Source organism: Notolepis coatsorum, assembly GCF_963971535.1.
Source record: "Notolepis coatsorum genome assembly, chromosome: 9".
NCBI lineage: Eukaryota > Metazoa > Chordata > Actinopteri > Aulopiformes > Paralepididae > Notolepis > Notolepis coatsorum.
In genome coordinates, this window is record NC_140173.1 from 106,910,421 (window position 1) to 106,931,188 (window position 20,768).

The 20,768-nt window shown below is 44.3% G+C and overlaps 1 protein-coding gene across 1 annotated transcript in view; it reads left to right on the top strand.

Moving 5' to 3' along the window:
• Positions 1-19,842, top strand: part of slc30a6 (solute carrier family 30 member 6) — a gene marked incomplete at its 5' end in the record, with an annotated part of 272,427 nt that extends 252,585 nt beyond the window's left edge. The window contains 5 exons of the mRNA XM_084321298.1: positions 1,391-1,510; positions 2,049-2,151; positions 3,474-3,521; positions 7,688-7,756; positions 18,252-19,842. Of these exons, the coding sequence (XP_084177424.1) occupies positions 1,391-1,510; positions 2,049-2,151; positions 3,474-3,521; positions 7,688-7,756; positions 18,252-18,893 (982 nt within the window). The 3' untranslated portion in view covers positions 18,894-19,842. The remainder of the gene's footprint in view (positions 1-1,390; positions 1,511-2,048; positions 2,152-3,473; positions 3,522-7,687; positions 7,757-18,251) is intronic.
• Positions 19,843-20,768: the final 926 nt, after the last annotated feature.

A 20,768-nucleotide genomic window follows, 5' to 3' on the forward strand; every position in this document is an offset into this window, starting at 1 on the left:
CAGTATTTAGAGACCATGTGACATGGCTGGCTGGCTGGCTGGCTAGGTTAGGTTCTCTAGTCAACATCTGGTAAACATCTTAACTCAATCAGCGCCGGACCCGATGATAGTCGGGTTAAATCGCCAACCGTTCAGCGCCAGACCCGAGTATAGTCTCGTAAGTATCGTTATTTCTTTTATTCGATATTTCCATTCATTACAGGCACACGGACATCTGGGTTAACATGGGGAATCATCCTGAGAATGCCAAAGTGCAATACCGGCCGCATCCACCCAGGTGGCAGTATCGAGCACCCTTTATTATACCCACATTATATCTTGGCCTGTGTGTCGATCAAATGTCTCCGGCTCGTTTTTTTTTGTGTGCAAGCTGAACAGTTATAACGGTTGGAGTGAGAAGGATCAAATGCTCCCGATGCATGATGTGTGGTGGATTATGTTGGCGACACGATGGACATCAATACTTGGAATCGCGATCAGATAATTGGAATATTCTTTTTGGGGTACATCCTAGTCAAGGTAAGGGCTATATGATGAAATGAAATCTTGCGTTGATCCAACCATGTCTTCATATCGATCCAAACGTGTGTGTAACGTTACTCCACAACGTATGCCGTTGGTGACGATCAAAGCATCAAAAAACGACCCCCCCCCCCCCCCCCCCCCCCCCCTTCATGCATTTATGGTGAAATATAATACCTAGATTTGATTAGAGAATAATAGCGGATCCAGGCAAGAAACGGCAATGGTTATAGTATAATACACGCATAAGGCTATTCCTCAGCATTTCGGGAATTACCACAGACCAATCTAAAACCATACTCATATTCACCACGGTATAAAACGGGAATGTATGGATGAAAAAAATATTTCTTTAACACATATTGAACGATAGATAGTCGATGTCAAATGGGCCATAGTATTGTATCCATAGCTATAATATAGAATATAGTTATAGCCCTGCAAACACTGCCACATATTCTTATATTTTAGAGCGTCAGCCTGTTAACAACACATCACGCATATCGTTGCTGCGCTGATTGAGTTAAGATTAGTCTCGTACCAAATTACCATGTCAATGTCACATGAACAAATAAAATAAACAGGAATTAACCTTTAAACCTTAAATTCCATTATAAGGGTGTTAGCTCATTTTATGTTTTATACAAACATAAACAAGTATTTCCCTGCTGCAGATGACAATGTTGTGAGGTTGGAATAATACTGTAATTCCCAGTTTCAAGTTCCTTGATACAAGGAAGGACTGTATTTTGAAGTCGGTTGGTCTCTGTTTGGGTTAGGATTCGATGACTTGTACTTCTGCACTAATCCAAGCTTGCTTAATTTTTTTGTCCGTTTGTCTTTCTTCTTGTCTTTTATTTTCTTCCAGTTTATGTGGCATCGTTCCAGGTCTCAGCAGTGTGTTGCTGCCTCGTATGAACCCATTTGTCCTCATCAACATGGCTGGAGCTCTGTCCCTCTGTGTCACCTACACACTCATAGAGATCAAGTGAGGATAAATCTTTCACTTTCACTTTCTCTGTCTCTGTCTCTCTCTCTTTCTCTCTCTCTCTCTCTCTCTCTGTACTACCTGCATGCTCATTGAGATCAGGTAAAGATAAACATGAATCTCTTTCCATCTCTCTCACACACACACATACACACATAAATAAATATTTACTCAAAAGTGTGCATGTTCCATGATTGCATCAGACCTACATACGGGGCAACAGTGGCTTGGGAGGTAGAGCAGTCGTCTGGTAATCCGGATGTTCCCGGTTCGATTCCCGGGCAGCGCATCAAAGTGTCCTTGAGCAAGACACTTAACCCCTGCTTGGCACCCAGGTTGGCACCTTGCATGGTTGCCTCCGCCGTCGGTGTGTGAATGTGTGAGTGAATGGGTCAAATGTGAGGAACCAATCGTAAAGCACTTTGGATAAAAGAGTTACATAAATGCACCATTTACCTTTTTCCATATGGGCCTAGCTGCTCTACAGAAGACTAGCCTGAGACCACATGGATACAGTGATGCCTTTCTCTGTGTTTAGTAACTACAACGCGGTGGACACGGCCTCGGCAGTAGCCATAGCTCTCATGACCTTTGGCACCATGTATCCTATGAGCGTCTACAGTGGCAAGGTGCTCCTGCAGGTGAGGAACACACACACACACACACACACACATACACACACACACACACACACACACACACTAGGGGTGTAACAATACACCTTTTCAAATTTTTTGGTCGAGATTCGATTTTCAATTCGCTGTGTATTCAGACCTTATTGCAATATATATATATTCTTTCTTTTTTATTATTAATTGTAAAACATTTCAAACATTCAGTCATCCCAAATAACAAGAAATTGTCATTTTGGTGATGGACTTCTTCAGACAAACATTTCTAAGTACATGTTTACCTCTGACATGCATTCCTTGTATTCTTGCAGTACCTTTTGTTTTTCTGGACAATATTTGTCATTTTGGTTATTTATTTAATTTAAACCAACATAAAGTGTTGGTGACTGTCGGCCATAGCACATGCTGCACATCGTTTCCACACTCATCACAGCACCCAGTGACCCCTTGTGCCCTGTGGACGGGGACACTGCCATCCTGGAGGAGACCACTCCCATCAGGATAGGAATGTTCATTGTAACTGAAGCTCCTGCCATCTGTGCCCCAATAATGAACCCTCTTTCAAAGTCACTTAAATCTTGTCATCGAACCACCTTGATCCAACATGAGGTCAACTGGACCTGCTCAGCATTTTCATACATGCCACAGAGCATGGAAGTACAGTATGTTAATTGCTTCATTGTATCATGCAGTACACCTGTATGGACGCATTTTGTATTTGTTATGTTTCTCCATTTATTTATACAAAAAATATATATATGTATTTGTCACCCATCTGTATATTCGTTTATAACTAGCTATGTGCATTCGAGCTACAAAGTTGAAAAATATGGAAGCTCACACTAAACAGTTTGGGAAATTCTTTATTATGTCTTGCATGAACTACAAGTCACAATGACAGTTTACAACGACAAATGTACACTTAAAACACCAAAAAATTAGGGTGACTATTTTTAAATGATGTCAAATGACACAGGCTTGAACTGGGGGTTTTGATTTGATTTGATTTATTGACAAGAACATATAACAACATTGACAGATCAACATATGTGCATTGTCAGTGATAGAATGAAAAGTCCAAGACTTATTTCCATCGTTGTCCATAAAAATGGCTGATTTCAATTAGGAACTCCGAGTTGATGCGCCGTTTTATTAGATTTATCCTAGTAGGAAGTTGGAATTTCTGACCTCCGAGTTATAATCGAATGCAGCATGAGATAGTTACACCCCTAACACACACTAGAGAGTTTTCCATGTGTTAACCACAGTTTTAGATCCTAGTGTTTTAGAGTACAGTACAACGATAAGGATATATACTGTCTCATTTTCAGACCACCCCCTCCCATGTCATTGGCCAACTGGACAAGCTGCTCAGAGAGGTAAGGAGAACCGCAAGACTAAAGGGGAAATACACCCATAAACAGAATTGTGTTTATTCCAATGATCGGCCAATTAAGTCGGTGTCTATAGACATGGACAACTGTCCTCCTAAGATGGAAATCAGAACATTGAGACTCATTCATAAAGTTTATTTCAACTCGATTCAACCCTAATTTCCAATGACGTTGAGCATACAAACATAATAATAAATACATGATGAATACAATACACAATACAAGAAATGCAATCATAATAACATTTTATTAAATAATTTGACTCAAATCTGTGATGTCATCATTTTTGTAGAGTCTATGGAGCAGCTCCACTGCTCCAGGCTGTATCTCTTGATGACATCATTAGAGTCTCGTTTCTCTGGTGTTCAGGTTAAGGAGAGAATTGCTCATGCTCACAAATTGACCCTGAGCTGTCAACTGTATTCAATATTATAGTATAACATATGTAAATTATATTTCCGGGTGCATTTTTGCTTTAACCTCTTAAGCCCGGAGCCCTATTTTCTGAAAATCCGCCTAAAACACATACCTAAGTAAATGGAATATTGCTCCACTTCTCCAAGGGCCAGTTGCATGTTATTGGTATCTAGGGACATCTATGGACCTCAATGAATGTATTCCCACTGTCAGAAATATTGTGTTTATTACTAGGCTTGCTTAAATTGTGATGAAACAAAGGAGAATATTAATTATGATTTTTCTTTGCATCTTTGACAGTGAATAACACCATGCTAAAAATGACCAGACATGAAAAACTGCCACTGAGCTTGTTCAGTACCTTCTTGCGATCACATGTACAAAAAATATAAGGAAATGAATAAAGGGAAGATGATTAACACATCCTATGCCACGCTGTTTCAGGGGGGCGGCTATGCGAGGCCACCCATTAAGCTAATGGAGTCTGTCACCTTGTTTGTAGAGCTATAACTATATTCTATATTATAGTTATGGATACAATACTATAGTCATTTGACACTGAGTTTATTCCGGTCAAGATGCAAAAAAATTATAAAAAATCCATCCATACATTCCCGTTTTATACCGTGGTGAATAGTGTTATTTCGGAATGATCCGGGCCAATTCCTGAGAGGCTGGTTATAAGCCACAACGTGTATTATACTAAATCCATTCGCGTTTTGTCCCTACACACTCTACAATAAAAAAAGAAAAAATCAAATGCATATGATAGGTATTATGTTCCATCATGGGGAGTCGTTTTTCGATGCTTTGATCGTCACCAACGGAATACGTTATGGACTAGCGTTACACACATACGCTCGGATCGCAATGAAAACATTCTTGGATCAACGCAAGATTGATATCATATAGCCCTTACCTTGACTAGGATGTACCCCGAAAAGAATATTCCAATTATCTGATCGCCATTCCAAGTATTGATGTCCATCGTTTCGCCAACATAATCCACCACAGAGCACGGATCGGGAGTAATTGTTTCTTCTCAATCAGAGCGTTATAACCACTACACTTGTCCGACAAAGAAAAGTCCGCCCGGACCTATATAATCGACGCACAGCCCAAGACACAACGTTTCAAATGGTGCTTGTTGATACCGCCGCCTGGTAGGATGCGGCCGGTACTGCACCTTCGGAGTCCCATTATGCCTTGTACATGCAAAATACAGCTCCCTGACATTAAATAGGGTATTAAAATCGGAAAAAAAGGAAAAACTACCCAGAATCGAGAATTCTCGTGAATGGCACTGAATGGGTTAAACAGAATGTTTTCTAGATACAGTACTGAATTCTGCCATCCGGACACATGCAATTTGAAATATTATTATAGAATATAGAATACCAGGCCTATAAATTACCTTTATTATAGCCAACTCGCACATCTATTGATCGGACCAAATCTCCTCTTTCAAATGGCAGAGTTCAATTTGGATTTAGTATATCCAGGCGTGCAGCAAGAACCATGAATGAAATCTACTGTAAATACAGTCGCAAACTAACCACTCCAATATATGCCAATAACGTTCAGTTTTGTGGTAGATAATCCTGAAAAATAAGAGAAAAAAAAAATCATACACAAGTAATTTGCTTGCAGGAAGCTAGAATCGGCTAGCTAATGTTGTTTTCAACGCTCATTGAGAGCTCTGGATGCCCTCTCCTCATATGACTACAAACTCACTAATAACACTTTAACTTATTGGTAAACAAACGTATTGTTGGAAATATACACTGTCTGCTGTTTTGACAGGATTACAGTCTTTACTCTTGGCTACATTTGAAAAGAAAACGCAACATTATGTCATACAGTCTGGAGAGATTGATTTATGACGTGATGTCATCTGCAGTCTGCCGGCGGACCACTCGGGCTAAAGTGCTGATTTATTGTCACATGCGTCCAAAAACTCTAAAGCATTGTTTTTTGGTGAAGTGCCCCTTTAAGACTGGGTTAAGACTTGAGGCTTTGGTGTGGGTTATTCATAGTAGGCTATTCTCATGACATGTTTTTGCCATACAATATGGTGGAATGCCACAGCTCATTGGCCGTGGTAGTCATTTAAAGTTGCAGTATGTTGAAAGCGTGCTCATTGACTGGCTGGAGGTATGCAAAAGGAGTGATGAGCAGTGACAGTCAGAAGGTTAAACTCCTCCCATAAAGTAGTTGCACTTTCCATTAGAGCTGCCGCGGTATTGATGTTTTCCTTACCGCACACATTTGCAAAATATTTCCTACCGCCGCGGTTATTACCGCACGCACACAAAAAAAAAAAAAAAAAAAAAAGTTTGAATGCATTTTTTTTTTTAGTAGTAGTCTACTCTTTATAGCATATAGCCTGCCTCTAGTCTAAATGTCTATCTTTAGAGGATGACTTTGCAGCATGAATATTGTTTGTGATTCGGCAAGCACGCATTAGTTATTGAAAGTGAAACACGGATTCGAAGTTTCCCCTCTGGTCGTGCGCCGTTCACTCGGTGTCGCGGGCAGGGGTGGTTACCCCTAACCCCCCCGACCCTTTCTTATTATTATTACTATAAAGTTACTACTTTATAATAAAGGCATTCGTTTTGTGGCATTAACATTATATAGTTATACGTTCAATAACATCAGCGTATTTACCGGACCATAGCAAGCAATACTCTATTCATATCTCAGTTCCTTTCTTTGCTCAGAGCGTGCTGAGTTGTCCCATTCTGCGGTCTGTTAATAAAGTTTTCAATCAGACAAGTGTATAGAACGAAGGGCTTTTATTATAATATTCGTTGCAGACAGTAAAATCATTATGTCTCGTTTAGTACTCCTGAGGAGCGATTGTAGTCCACTCCGGCGGAGAGTTAAAGCTAACGTTATTAGCCGTGTTGTGATGAGCTGACATTCAGGAAGTAAAAACCTAATACGCGCTTGCCGATTGGTGGTAACACACTGCATGACGCTACAACGTGTGACGCGTCTCTCTTCTGACCAATCAGTGGTCTGCAATGTTTCACGTGACTTTTCTGGTACCCAATAGGGTCGCTTGGAACCTCGATAGAGGAGTAGGGTATATCTGCAGAGCCGCAAGCCCAACGAGAGGAGAGTAATTTATTATTATTATTATAAAAAACAGCTGTGACGCGGTATTCAGCCTACTCTGCGGTGGCCGTGATGTAACAGCGATACCGCGGTAATGCGGTAATCGCGGCAGCTCTACTTTCCATACGTACTGACTCCTGATTGATCCACATAGTGGTGAGGTAATGGTTGTTCACGCCAAAAGGCCCAGTGGAAAGTCTTCATGAACTGGGTTGCTCTGGTATGGTTTCTCAGGCCTTGGAGCACAATACCAGCAGATAATAAGAGTGCTCTCAGATAAGTGTGTTCTCAGTAGCTTTCCAGTGGGTAAGATCGGAACAGACATGCTGAGGAATTCGAGGTCAATACCTTCAATGTAGTTTTGAGGGAGTTGTGGGAAAAATTATATGGTATATGAAGATATGCAATGCGAGTTTAGTCTTCCATCTTGACATGACCAGGCTCATTAAAACACACGTTATCTACCAGAAGTAGACCTGTGACCCATTTTGGATCTCAGCCCATCGTTTTAGAAACAAGGGGCTTCTGAAATATAACATAAAGTTATTTCACTGATGTGATGATTAATATGGATTGATTGGTTGATTTCTATTTCCCTGCGTTCTGATCAGGTGTCGACGTTGGATGGCGTTCTGGAAGTTCGTAACGAACACTTCTGGACCGTGGGCTTCGGATCTCTGGTATGTTTCCAGCTAAAACGGCTCACAAACAAGAATAAGGGAATGATGCGATTGCTGCCTGTATCAGTGATGGTCCTAAACTTTCTTGCGCTGCTCTTCATCTTATCTGCTTGGCGGTCTATTCGCATCAGCCTATTTTCTTTTATTATTTTTTTTTATTTTCTTTTCTTTCGGCTATTCCATCTTCTTCCTCCATCTCAGTCTTTCCTTGTCTTTCTGTCTCTCAATCCTATAAATGTCTACCTTTCTTTCTCTCCATTGTCTTTCTCTGTTCCTTCCTTCTGTCTCTTTAAACCCAGACACCTTTTCTGTTTCTACGTCCCGGTACTTTCCTCCTCACCCCCACCCACCCTGCTAGTGTCTGTCGTGTCTGTTTTGTCTGTCTGAGTTTTCGGTCTCTCCCCGTCTCTTGTCTTATTTCTGTCTGCCTGTGTCTCAGCGTGTCAGCCTCCTCATTATGCCAGTTGAGCCCAGTTGGCGCTCTCTCTCTCTCTTCTCTTTTCTCTCTTCTCTCTCTCCTCTCTCTCTCTCCTCCTCTCTCCTCTTTCTCTCTTCTCTCTCTCTCTCTCTCTCTCTCTCTCTCTCTCTCTCTCTCTCTCTCTCTCTCTCTCTCTCTCTCTCTCTCTCTCTCTCTCTCTCTCTCTCTCTCGTCTACTACTAACTCTTTCTCGCCATGGCGTCACGCTCTGTTTGTCCCTCACCGCCCCCTCTAGCCCCCACCTTCTCGCCCGTCTCCTTCCAGATGCCAGTTTGTGCGACACAAAGAGAAGTGCCGTTCACAACGTCGTCATGTACTGGATGCCTCTCTCTCTCTCTTTCTCCCGCCTTCCCTCCCTCCATCTCCGTCCGTTTCTCCGCCCCCCCCCCCCCCCCCTAGTTTTCCTCGTTCTCTCGTTCATTTGCTGTAGACCAGAGAGACAGTCTGTGGGGATTTGCTCACCCAAATGAAAGGAAGGAACAAGCCGCTCATGCGTAGCTCTCTCTCTCTCTTCTCTCTTCTCTTCTCTCTCTTCTCACTCGCTCACTCAGTGTCGTTCTTGACTGTTAATACTTTTCTTTTTTATCTCCATCCAACTTTGGGGACAATGTTGTTGTGGTTGTTGATGTTCTTGTGTGATATAACAACAGAGGGGTAACAACAGCCAGTGAGCCCAGCTGGCTGGCAGACCGGCTCTGTTCTCCCCCACATTAAACTAGCTTTGACAAAACACACTTACATTTCACACAGTTGTCAGTCACAAAAGGAAACAACAACACCACCTCTGTTAAAGTCTAAGGTTCTTTATTCAAAGTTTTGTATTTTTTACATACATTTCCATCACAATTTATTTCTGATGCTGCTTCAAAGTGCAACTTTTATGTACTGTATTGGATTACTTTATATACCGTAATTCCTCTAATAGTAACCGGTATTCAATTAAAAACCGGGTCTCTATTAATGACCGGGTGCGCTGTTGAGCTAAGCAATTATAAGCCGGCCTCCTAATACAAGCCGGGTTTCATGTATATTAGAGGAATTACGGTATTTCCCTCAACGGATTTACCATAGGCAATATATTTTGTTATTGTTGTTATATGCTGGCCTGGCTGTGCAGTAAATACCATATAATGGTATGGTGTTAATGTTTACCAAGAGAGTAAGCCTACCTCAGAATTGTATAAAACGAAGTTATTATTATTATTATTATTATTATTATTATTATTATTATTATTATTATTAAATATTATTATTATTATTATTATTATTATTATTATTATTATTATTATTATTATTATTATTATTATACCAGTATTGTGATTGCACTATTTAACTTTATTTGACTTTTTTTGACCACCTGTAATTGCACTGTTTACTACCGTATTTCATACAGTACTTGGTTTCAATAAATGAACCCAGTACATTTTACTGGGTTCAAATTGACACAAAATGTTGATTTATTCATTATGATAGAAATATAGGCCTCTCTCTTATACATGCCTCTTCCTAATACAAGCCTGGTATCCGCTACAGTTGAAACAAATACAAGCCGGGGTTACTATTAGAGGAATATAATATAATTGATGGCAATATTGAAGAAAAAAAAACTGTACCATTGCATAGATCCATGATGGTATACCTTAAACCTACTATATACCTCCCAGCCCTTATAACAAGGTTACCATAACATTCTCTTTCATGATTGTCTACAAGGCACAACTGATCCTAGATCAGCACTTTGAGACTCTTTATACATGTGGTCCCTGGTTTTCCTCCCTTTTTTCCCCCTGCATCATTTCCCTGGTCATCCTGATCAAATCGTTATCATTAGGAACTCATTAGAGACTAATGATGGTAAATCCATACATCATGTCTGCACTGAGCTGCGCACACCACAACAAGACTTTTCATCACAGATGTCAGCCAGATTAGACACTCTTCTCTCTCTGTGTGTGTGTGTGTGGGTGGGTGGGTGGGTGGGGGTGGGGGTGTGGGGGTGCGCGCATACGTACATACGTACCCCCAGGCTGTTGCCATACCATGTGCTCCCTCTAGATGGAGCAGTGCCATCTAATTTAGCTCTGTTTGAGCTGATGGAAGCACTGATGCATCTTGGTACAGAAACAGAACCCCCATGTTCACTGTGCAGGTTACATGTTTAACAGTCACTTGTATTCTGTTTAGTTTCATTCTAGTTGTGTTAAAACATCTCCATGACTTCTCTCAGCCACTGTAGATTGTATTTGAAACCATAGCATGGAGCATCACGTAGTCATGGAGCATCACGTAGTCATGGAGCATCACGTAGTTATGGAGCATCACGTAGTTATGGAGCATCACGTAGTTCCTTTTGCCATTAATATTTGTAAGTGAAGTAAAAAGAATATTAAAAAAAATTATAATTAATTTTACTTTATTGCCCCCATGGGGCAGTTATTCCTGCATTTGACCCATCCTAACCAGCCACACAGACAGGCACCCGGGAACCAACTCCAGTTGTATCCAGCACCTTGGTCAAGGGCAAACGGCAGGAGTTTATACCTAGCATGCATGTCTTTTTTTATAATAACTCCATAGACAATGACTCATATGTAAGTAAAATTTAATTTGTCATTCATTCATTCCATGCACTGCTTACCATTAATTACAATGAGGGGCACTGTTGCCTGTTTTCCACTGGAGACATTGGATCAGGCACGTGCACACATAGAGGCCAAGGGGTGCTTGAGCACCTGCCTTTTTGAGCCTCATCAAAAAAGTGCCTTTTTTTTACCGTTATGCATATAGACTGCCCTTCCAACTGAGAAATGTCAGGATATAATCAAAATATTAGGTAAAGAGAGAGAGATGCCCCATATTCCATTGCAGTTTAGACAGCCTCCTCAGCGCGCCTCTCCGCGGACCTATATATTTTATGCATAGCGTGGGTGATGATGATGATGATGATAGAAACCGCTGTGGCGCATACAGTTGAATGCTGGTATTACACTCATTGAGGGACACGAACAAGTCAAGTCCGATGGGATTTGGGAATCTCAAATACAAATCTGGATTGGAATAAAAAATGCATTTATATTAAACAATACAGAATATACAGCACTTCTTGGGGTCTGTAGGGTAAGCACTTATTCCCTCCCCCCTGAACATTTATGGAGATGAATGGGCCTTTTAAGTCGGTGATAAAAGTGTCTTTCAAGGATAAGTGAGCTCCTGCACTGATTATTATACAGTAGTTCAATATTCAATATTTGATCACCAAAACCCCCCAAAAAGCATAAAAAGGTGGCCCCCCGCCCGAAAAGGGCCCTTAAAAATTGTGCTCGGTTAATATATACACACAGGTATAGTGCCCTTTTCAGCCTTTGAGCACCTGCCCCTCTAAAGTCCTGTGCACGTCCCTGCATTGGATATACTGCTCTGGATGTGCCAGCTGATATACACCCAGATACTTGCTTTAATCGGATGACATTGACTGGTCCCAATTAAGGCTTCAGCAGCCAAAAACTTGTTGGATTCAGTACCATTATAGCCAGGAGTGTAGTGGTAGTTTGACTGTGTGGCTAATTGGCTATAATACTAGTCATGATCCCACTATCCAAATGAAGTGTAAATGATGATGATAATAATAAGGATGTCCAGTCAAAGAGGTGGATCTATCCTGGACTACACTAGTGATTTAAAGTGGCTTCATATACTTCATATACTTCATATTACCTCTGTGATCACCCAATATTCTTAATTTTCCCACCTTGGTTCGAACAACTGTGAGGATGTTTTTTTGCTGCTGTCAATCAAAAAGACTAGCACCTCTCTCTCCCAATGTGTGTATCAGGGTTTCCGTTGTCCGGTAATTACCGGTTTTTGACCGGCAAAATCTGTTGAAGTCCGACATATTTAAATCTCTCCGGTCATAATGTCCGGTGAAAATAAGTCCCTCTAAGCACAATTTGATTATTTGAATTGTATTAAAATAGGCAAAAATTAAATGGCCTATGCGATGAACGAAACAATCATTACATTTGTTTCATTGTTGCTTCACCAAGCAGGTCTAATAATAACAACGATGTGTCAGCGGGAGCTTGGTGCTAGATTTGCGAGAAGCATGCAACTGGGGCCGACCAATCAGAGGCCACGCTTCAGGACGCACTCGACATCGCCGACTGGGGAATGTTCAGGAGGAGTAACAGTGACGTCAGCGATTACACAGACGCTGTGGTGTCATTCATAATAACACTGGCTGATAGTATCGTCCCCACAAAGAAGGCGAGGGTGTTCCCAAACCAGAAACCATGGGTGGACAGTACCATCAGAGCAGCCCTGAACTCTCGCACCACTGCTTATAACCGGGGCAGAGAGTCAGGAAACATGGAAGAGTACAAGACAACAGTCTACACTCTGCGCAAGGCTGTCAAACTTGCTAAGAGGACGTATGCCGACAAGATGGAGGCACAAATGGCACAGAATGACGCAAGAGGCTTATGGCAGGGACTGAGGGCTATAACTGACTACAAAGTCAGCGCCCCCTCAATGGGGAGCGACGACGCCTCCCTTGCGGACCAGCTCAACACCTTCTATGCGCGGTTTGGTGCAAACAGTGGCACTGCTAGCCCAACGGATAGTGACGTCACTGGTGCGCCGGCTGTTGTGGAGGGGGGGGGGCATCCGCGGGGGGGCGGGGACGCTCTCTCCTTGACGGTACACAGTGTGAGAAGAGCATTTATGCAGGTGAACACCAGGAAGGCTGCTGGCCCAGATGGTATAACAGGACGCATACTTAAGTCCTGTGCCAACCAGCTTGCCCCGGTGTTCACCGCCATATTTAATCAATCCCTGGCGGAGTCAGTGGTCCCTGCCTGCTTCAAGATGTCTACCATCATCCCTGTACCGAAGAAACCCTCCCCAACATGTCCAAATAACTACAGACCGGTGGCACTCACCTCTGTGGTCATGAAATGTTTTGAGAGGCTGGTCAAGGACCACATTTGTGCCTCCCTCCCCATTGATATGGACCCTATGCAATTTGCATACAGGACAAACAGGTCCACTGACGACGTGGTCTCCCAGGTACTGCACAGCACCCTCTCCCACCTTGACCGTCAGAAGGGGGGCTATGTGAGACTGTTGTTCATTGACTACAGCTCAGCGTTAAACACCATAGTCCCCACCAGACTGGTGGACAAGCTGATCGAGCTGGGTCTGAGCTCCGCCCTGAGCGCCTGGGTACTGGACTTTCTGAGTGAAAGACCCCAGGCGGTCAGGGTGGGGGGTCAGACCTCCAACACCATCACCCTGAGCATCGGGTCCCCCCAGGGCTGTGTTCTAAGCCCCCTGCTGTACTCACTCTACACACACGACTGTGTGGCCAAGTTCAGCTCCAACTCCATAGTGAAGTTCGCAGACGACACGGTGGTGGTGGGGCTGATCTCGGACAACGACGAGAAGGCCTACCGGGAGGAGGTTGAGGTACTGGAACGCTGGTGCCAGGACAACAGCCTGCTCCTGAACATTGGTAAAACCAAGGAGCTGATCGTGGATTATAGGAGAGGACAGCAGGAGACACACACACCACTGATGATTAACGGGGCTACCGTGGACAGGGTGAGCAGCTTTAAGTACCTGGGGGTCCACATCTCAGAGGATCTGACATGGTCAACACACATAGACACAGTAGTAAAGAAGGCGAAACAGCGCCTCTACCACCTGAGACAGTTAAGGAAGTTCAGAGTATCGGGGAAGATACTCCAGTCCTTCTACTCAGGAGCTGTAGAGAGCATCTTGACCGGAAACATCACTGCCTGGTATGGAAACAGCACGGCACAAGACAAGAAGGCCCTACAGAGAGTGGTGCGCTCAGCCGAGCATACCACGGGTTTTGCACTACCTCCCCTGCAGGTTCTATACAACAAGAGGTGCAAATCCAGAGCCTGCAGGATAATGAAAGACCCTCACCACCCCAATAACAGCCTGTTCCAGCTGCTGAGGTCAGGCAGACGCCTGCGAACCCCAGCTACTAGGACAGAGCGGCTTAGGCTCAGCTTCTTCCCCCAGGCCATCAGAGCCCTGAACAATGAACATTGAGTGCCACAGAACACTGAACTATCCACACACAAGCACACATGAACACACACACGACACGCACGCTGTGCACGCTCACACACTAGCAGCCACTTAACACTTTAACATGAGCGGGCACACACTCATGCCGCACACTTATGGCCAAAAGGAAAGGCCACTTTAAATTAGAATAACAGGAACAGTGTATTGCACTACCAAAGCTACCTAGCATGTCCTATATGCTCTGTAAATAACTATGTACAGATACCGAGATGTCACACCATGTTACCTGTTACCTGTTTATTGCACAATGTTGTTTTTTTATTGGATTCTATTATATGTTGTACCACTGTATTGCACATCGTTGCGGGCAAGACCACCCGCATTTCATTGTATACTTGTATGCCATGACAATTAAAACTCTTGACTTGACTTTACTTGACTGCAGAGCCGCAGAGCACACAGAGCTGTGCCCGCACAGTGCAATACTCCAATTCAGTCATTGGCAATTCAGCTGTTGGGTGGGGGGCGCACCGGACCTGAAAGCACCGCTGGCTCTGCGGCTCTGCAGCTGCATGCTCTCGCAAATCCAGCACCAAGTCGTTGGGAGGCGGAGATAGTCATCACGCAAACCCACGATAATGTTGCCGTCTCTGCCAAATTTCTCAGTTCTTCGCTTGATATAATTAATACAAATGTCCAATATAACGGAATTCGTTAGCTCATAAAAATGTGATTATAACAGACTGCTGTTTATTAATGTCGGGCAGACTGCCCACCGACACCTCAAGTCGGCAGCAGCACGGAGTCTCGAGGGACTTATTTTATTTGGAATATAATGACTGTATATACGCAAAAGTAGCCTAGTTTTAAGTTAAAATAATAATAATAATAATAATAATAATACATCTATTTTATATAGCGCTTTTCCAGGTGCGCAAAGACGCTTCACATGGGCATGGGGGAAACAAACTGTGGCAAAACAAAAAAACAGAACAAAACAGAACAAAAATAATACATGACAAAATAAAATAAAACCGACAGAATTAGAGGTCAAAAGCAAGATTGAAAAGGTGGGTTTTGAGGGCTGATTTAAAAGATGTCAGGGTGTTTGCATCACGGATATGGCTGGGGAGGGCATTCCAGAGGGAGGGGGCAGCAGCAGCAAAGGCCCTGTCGCCCCCCCAGGTCCGGAGCTTGGTCGTGGGAGGTGTTAGGAGGTTGGCATCTGCAGACCTAAGGCGACGGGTGGGCGTGTAACGGTGGAGGAGGTCAGACAGGTAGGGAGGGGCAAGGTTGTTGAGGGCTTTAAATGTGATGAGTAGTATTTGTATCCTGTATTTGATTGGAAGCCAGTGGAGGTCGTGGAGGACAGGGGTGATGTGATCAGAGCGACGGGTGGAGGTGAGCATGCGGGCAGCAGAGTTTTGGACATATTGGAGTTTATTGAGAATAGTGTTTGGTGAGCCGTAGAGGATGCTGTTGCAGTAATCTAGTCTTGATGATATGAATGCATGAACCAGTGTTTCAGCAGCGGAGAGTGATAGGGAGGGGCGAAGACAAGCAATGTTCCGGAGGTGATAGAAGGCAGATTTGGTTATGTGGTTCACATGGGGGAGGAAAGAAAGGGTGGAGTCCAGGATGATGCCAAGGTTACGGACGTGAGTGGAGGGGGTGACAATGGTACCATCAATATTTAGGGTGAAATCCTGGGTGTGGCTGGTGAGGGATTTTGGACCGATAATGATGATTTCTGATTTATTGCAGTTTAATTTGAGAAAGTTATTTTGCATCCATGTTTTGATGTCTGTGAGGCAGGTGCTGAGGGTGGAGAGAGTGGCTGGAGTGATAGTCTTGGTGGAGAGGTAGAGCTGAGTGTCGTCTGCATAACAGTGAAAACGCAGGCCATGTTGGCGGAGAATCAGACCAAGTGGAAGGATGTAGAGGATGAAGAGCAGGGGACCAAGTACTGAGCCTTGGGCGACACCATGAGTGATGGGGGCAGTGGGGGATTTGCAGTTGTTGATAGAGATGAATTGGTGCCTGTGTGAGAGATATGATTGGAGCAAGGTGAGGGGGATTCCGGAGATGCCAACGGAGGACTGGAGACGAGTGATGAAAAAATTATAAAATATTATAAATGCCTTGAGGATGTCATTCTTTATATAGCCTGCCTATCAATTGTTTTTAAGCTCAATAAACTCTGACCGGAATTGATCCCATTTGTCCGGTAGATTTAAATCTTGCAGGACACTGAGACCGGCAATAATACACGGAAACCCTGTGTATTATTAGCCCCAGCCAGCCTCTGTGGACTTGATCCTGAGTCACTACATGGTTGATGACCACGGCACCAACCAGGGCTCAAACTCAAGGACCTCCTGTTGTCCCGGGGGCCAATTCAAAATAGGAGCGGGAAGGATGTAAATACATTTTGGGACAAGAGTAAAACAAAAAAACACCTGCTAAGTTACAATGAACGGCGATGAAACTGCAGGTTTTGTGAAGCAAGCGCCATTGTTATTAAACCTCCTTGACAGACACACCATTCGCTGGTCTGAATCTCTGCTCTATCACACATGGTTGGTCATAAGATATACTTATGTTGTCCTTTCATGCACAATACACTTGAAAACGTAAGTACCGCTATTATAAACATTGAATTGTTTAATCATGAATTCCTTGTTGCAGAGTGAGAGAGAATGTCCAGTGATGGAGAGGGCCTTGCACAACAAGCAAAGTTATTTTTAATTGTTGATTGCTTAGATTGGCTATTTAGCTTGTAACTGAGTCTGTCAACGAACACAGCTGGCTCCAACACTATTGGACATGTGGTCAACAAGCACACAGTGTAACTACCTGACGACCGGCCCAAGCACACAGTCTAACTACCTGAGGACCGGCCCAAGCACACAGTCTAACTACCTGAGGACCGGCCCAAGCACACAGTGTAACTACCTGAGGACTGGCCCAAGCACACAGTCTAACTACCTGAGGACCGGCCCAAGCACACAGTGTAACTACCTGAGGACTGGCCCAAGCACACAGTCTAACTACCTGAGGACCGGCCCAAGCACACAGTCTAACTACCTGAGGACCGGCCCAAGCACACAGTGTAACTACCTGAGGACCGGCCCAAGCACACAGTCTAACTACCTGAGGACCGGCCCAAGCACACAGTCTAACTACCTGAGGACCGACCCAAGCACACAGTGTAACTACCTGAGGACCGGCCCAAGCACACAGTCTAACTACCTGAGGACCGGCCCAAGCTACTTTAATATTTTAACTTTGCTATTTTAGAAGGCATCAGTTATGCAAGTTTTTTTCATCATTAGGTCTAAAGGTCTATTTATTGCCTAATGCATTGTTCTTGAGTCAGCTTTTTCTCAATTCCAATAGAATTTAAATCTTTCTTATCTTGAGTGTCGCAGTAATACATGGATATTGTGGGACGGTCAATGTATACGTTGTATACGATAATAGGATATAAAAAATTTGGGACGGTGGTGAAAATAAATGTTTAGAGCCCTGGAACCAACGCTGATGTTGTTGTTTTTGTTGTTGTTGTTGTTGTACAACTGTTGCTTGTTGGCCGACTGCTGAGCGATGTTGTCGAACAGTTTTCACCCTTCCTGACCATGTGGTGCCAGAGAGGACAGAATGTGTGTGTCTGTGTGTGGGGGTGGGGGTGAGAGATTAGCGTGAGAGGGAGGGAGAAGAGTAGGGTTTGGGAGGGTCAGTTCAGGATAGATGGGATGATGACATAAAACGGAAGGGGGGGCTTTTGGGTAATTGTTGAATAAACAATGAATGACCTGAACCTCTCTTTCTCTCTCTCTCTCTCTCTGTATCTCTCCTTCTCTCTACCTACTCTCTCTCTCTCTCTCCACCCTTCTCTCTCTCTCTCTCTCTCTCTCTCTCTCTCTCTCTCTCTTTCTCTTCTCTGCTCTGTGTTCTCAGGCGGGCTCTGCCCATGTCCGTATCCGCCGCGATGCCAATGAGCAGATGGTGCTCGCCCATGTGACCAACCGCTTACTGCCCCTGGTGTCCGCCCTCACCGTCCAGATATTTAAGGACGACTGGACGCGGCCCTCTCTGGTGTCTGGCGTGCTCCCTCCTTCCTCGTCTCCGCTGGGGCCTGGGGAGGGATACGGCGGTCTCTCTTCCTCTGCCCCCCCTCTCCTCTCGTCCTCAGAGATGGATCCACTGACGTCCACTCCGTCTAAACTCACCAGCCCCCCGCCAGAGTTTTCCTTCGACACGCCCGGGAGACACGTTCAGCCTGTGGTGCTCCCCGCTCACACACACAGCCACAGGCCTTACGGAAACATGGGACTCAATTATGGAGCCTCCCCTTACGCAGGGATGCTGAGCCAGGGCCTGGCCCGGCCCGGAGGTGGTGGGATGGGGCTGGGCTTGCAGAGCATGGGGGCTGGGGCAGGGGCTGGGGCAGGGATGGGACTAGGACTGGGGATGGGTACAGCAGGGATGTCTTCGTCTCAGGGCTACAGAACTGCCTTAGGAGGCTCGACAGCACCGCTCCGGTTTGGAGCCAACAACCCTGCGGCCTCCCAGTCACAGTACGGACAGTACCGGCCTTGATTGTCAGAATAATAGAGTTAGGAGTGTTTGCAGACCTGATTGTCAGAAAAATAGAGTTAGGGCTCGGCTACATTGATCCGTCACTGAACAGATAGAAATTTGACAGAAGGCATTACTGTATTATTTTTAAGTTAGAACCTAATGTAATTGCGCCTTTGCAGAAACAACAGCTTTGCAGATGGTCAGGTATCCGTCACTTCCAAAAGTTCACCCTCTCCAAACTTTTCTGCCTGTCAAAACGGACACAAATCAGGTGGAGACGGACACAGTGTCAACCCTGTCCAACAAAGGGATACTCCCCATTGAAAATATATTAAAAACAGATGGACAGACACAGCGGATCAATGTAGCCGGGCCCTTCAGAGTGTTCGCAGACCTGGCTCAGTGCATTTTGAATACTTGAACAAATTAGGAGAATTGTTCATTTATTATCTGCCATATTTAGTATTTTGATCATAGCAGGATCAGCCGGGCGCACCTCAAGTAGTTTGAATATTTGAAAGCATAGTCAAATATGACTTTGTCCAGGTCTGTCTACACACGACAAGACTTTGGTCAGATGTATCTCCAAACTAGGCTGTTCCTCACAAGTGTAGAGGAAAGAAATTTACCTGGTCTAGACCATCTGGGAAAGCTTGGTGGTAAATAATTTCCAAATATCTCATACTGTAAGAAAGAACACCTTTACTATCAAAGAGGTGAATATGTGAGTGAGAGAGAGAATAAATAATGGTATTTATTTTGATGATGATGGGACCAAGACATCCACTCTCTGTGGATTTTCTATCTTTATATATATTTTCTTTTTGTACACGGTTCTTAGGAATGGGGCAATGCGTTGAGATTTGCACGTGTTTCACCAGGGTTCGCCCTAAAAATCCGCCAAATGCGGGTAGAATTCGGTAGTGCCGTGTAACTCTGTCACTCTTGGCGGATATATTCACTTTTCGATGCCAGGGGGGGGGGGGGGGGGGGGGGCACTTCCCGTGGTGGCATTTTGAAACGGACACGGCCGTTCTGTTCGCTTACGAAAACTACCTATAGGACTGCCCTGTCTCTCTGTTTGGACCCCCGGAAATATAGTTTTCATACGTTTTTGGAAAGTTGTGTGTCAAGAGAAAAGGAAGAAAGAGAAACGGCCATGTGATTGTGTGTTTTCTCCACATCTCGGCGACACACACGAGTTGCAAAGCCACCCCAGGTGCTCCGTGACCGGACGGGTCTCTACATTTTGACACCGGGACCAGCTTTCTACAACCCCGGCCCGTGGAGAAAATGGCACTGTCCTAAATGTAATGTACACAAGCACATGTATTCACACACTCGACAGTAGGCCAGAACCCATTCTCCACACAGCCCTGTGGCCTGTTTCTCCCTGGTTGAAGAAATACAATGACACAGTTCAATCAGTTTGGATAGCTACAATGGTTACTTGTGGGGCGGAGGATTTTGGCTCGTGAAAATGCTGAGTGGCTAGTGACTTTGAAAAGCCACTAGCCACAGTGGCTGTTGAGCCAAAAGGTTCATTTCAAGCCCTGGTGTGCACCGATAAACTGTATAGGAGACAAATGCGCCTTGTGCTCTGACCGGCGGTGTTGTTTAGACAGCTGAGGAGCAGTGGGTGGCTTTGGGATCCGTAACATGGCTTTATAATTCCTTAGGTTCACATGATGGTAGTTGCACGTTTTACTACGTCAAAGCTCATTTACACAAACACGGATTAAGCCAAGCACTGAGCTACCATTTATTCATTTTTTTTTTATCTACTTTTTTCTCCCATTTTCAATTTTTCTCCCATCCCAATTTCGTATCGTCCAATTCTACCCTCCCCTGTCTCGAACGCTGTTAGGCCATGCCTCCCACGAGCCGGCTGCA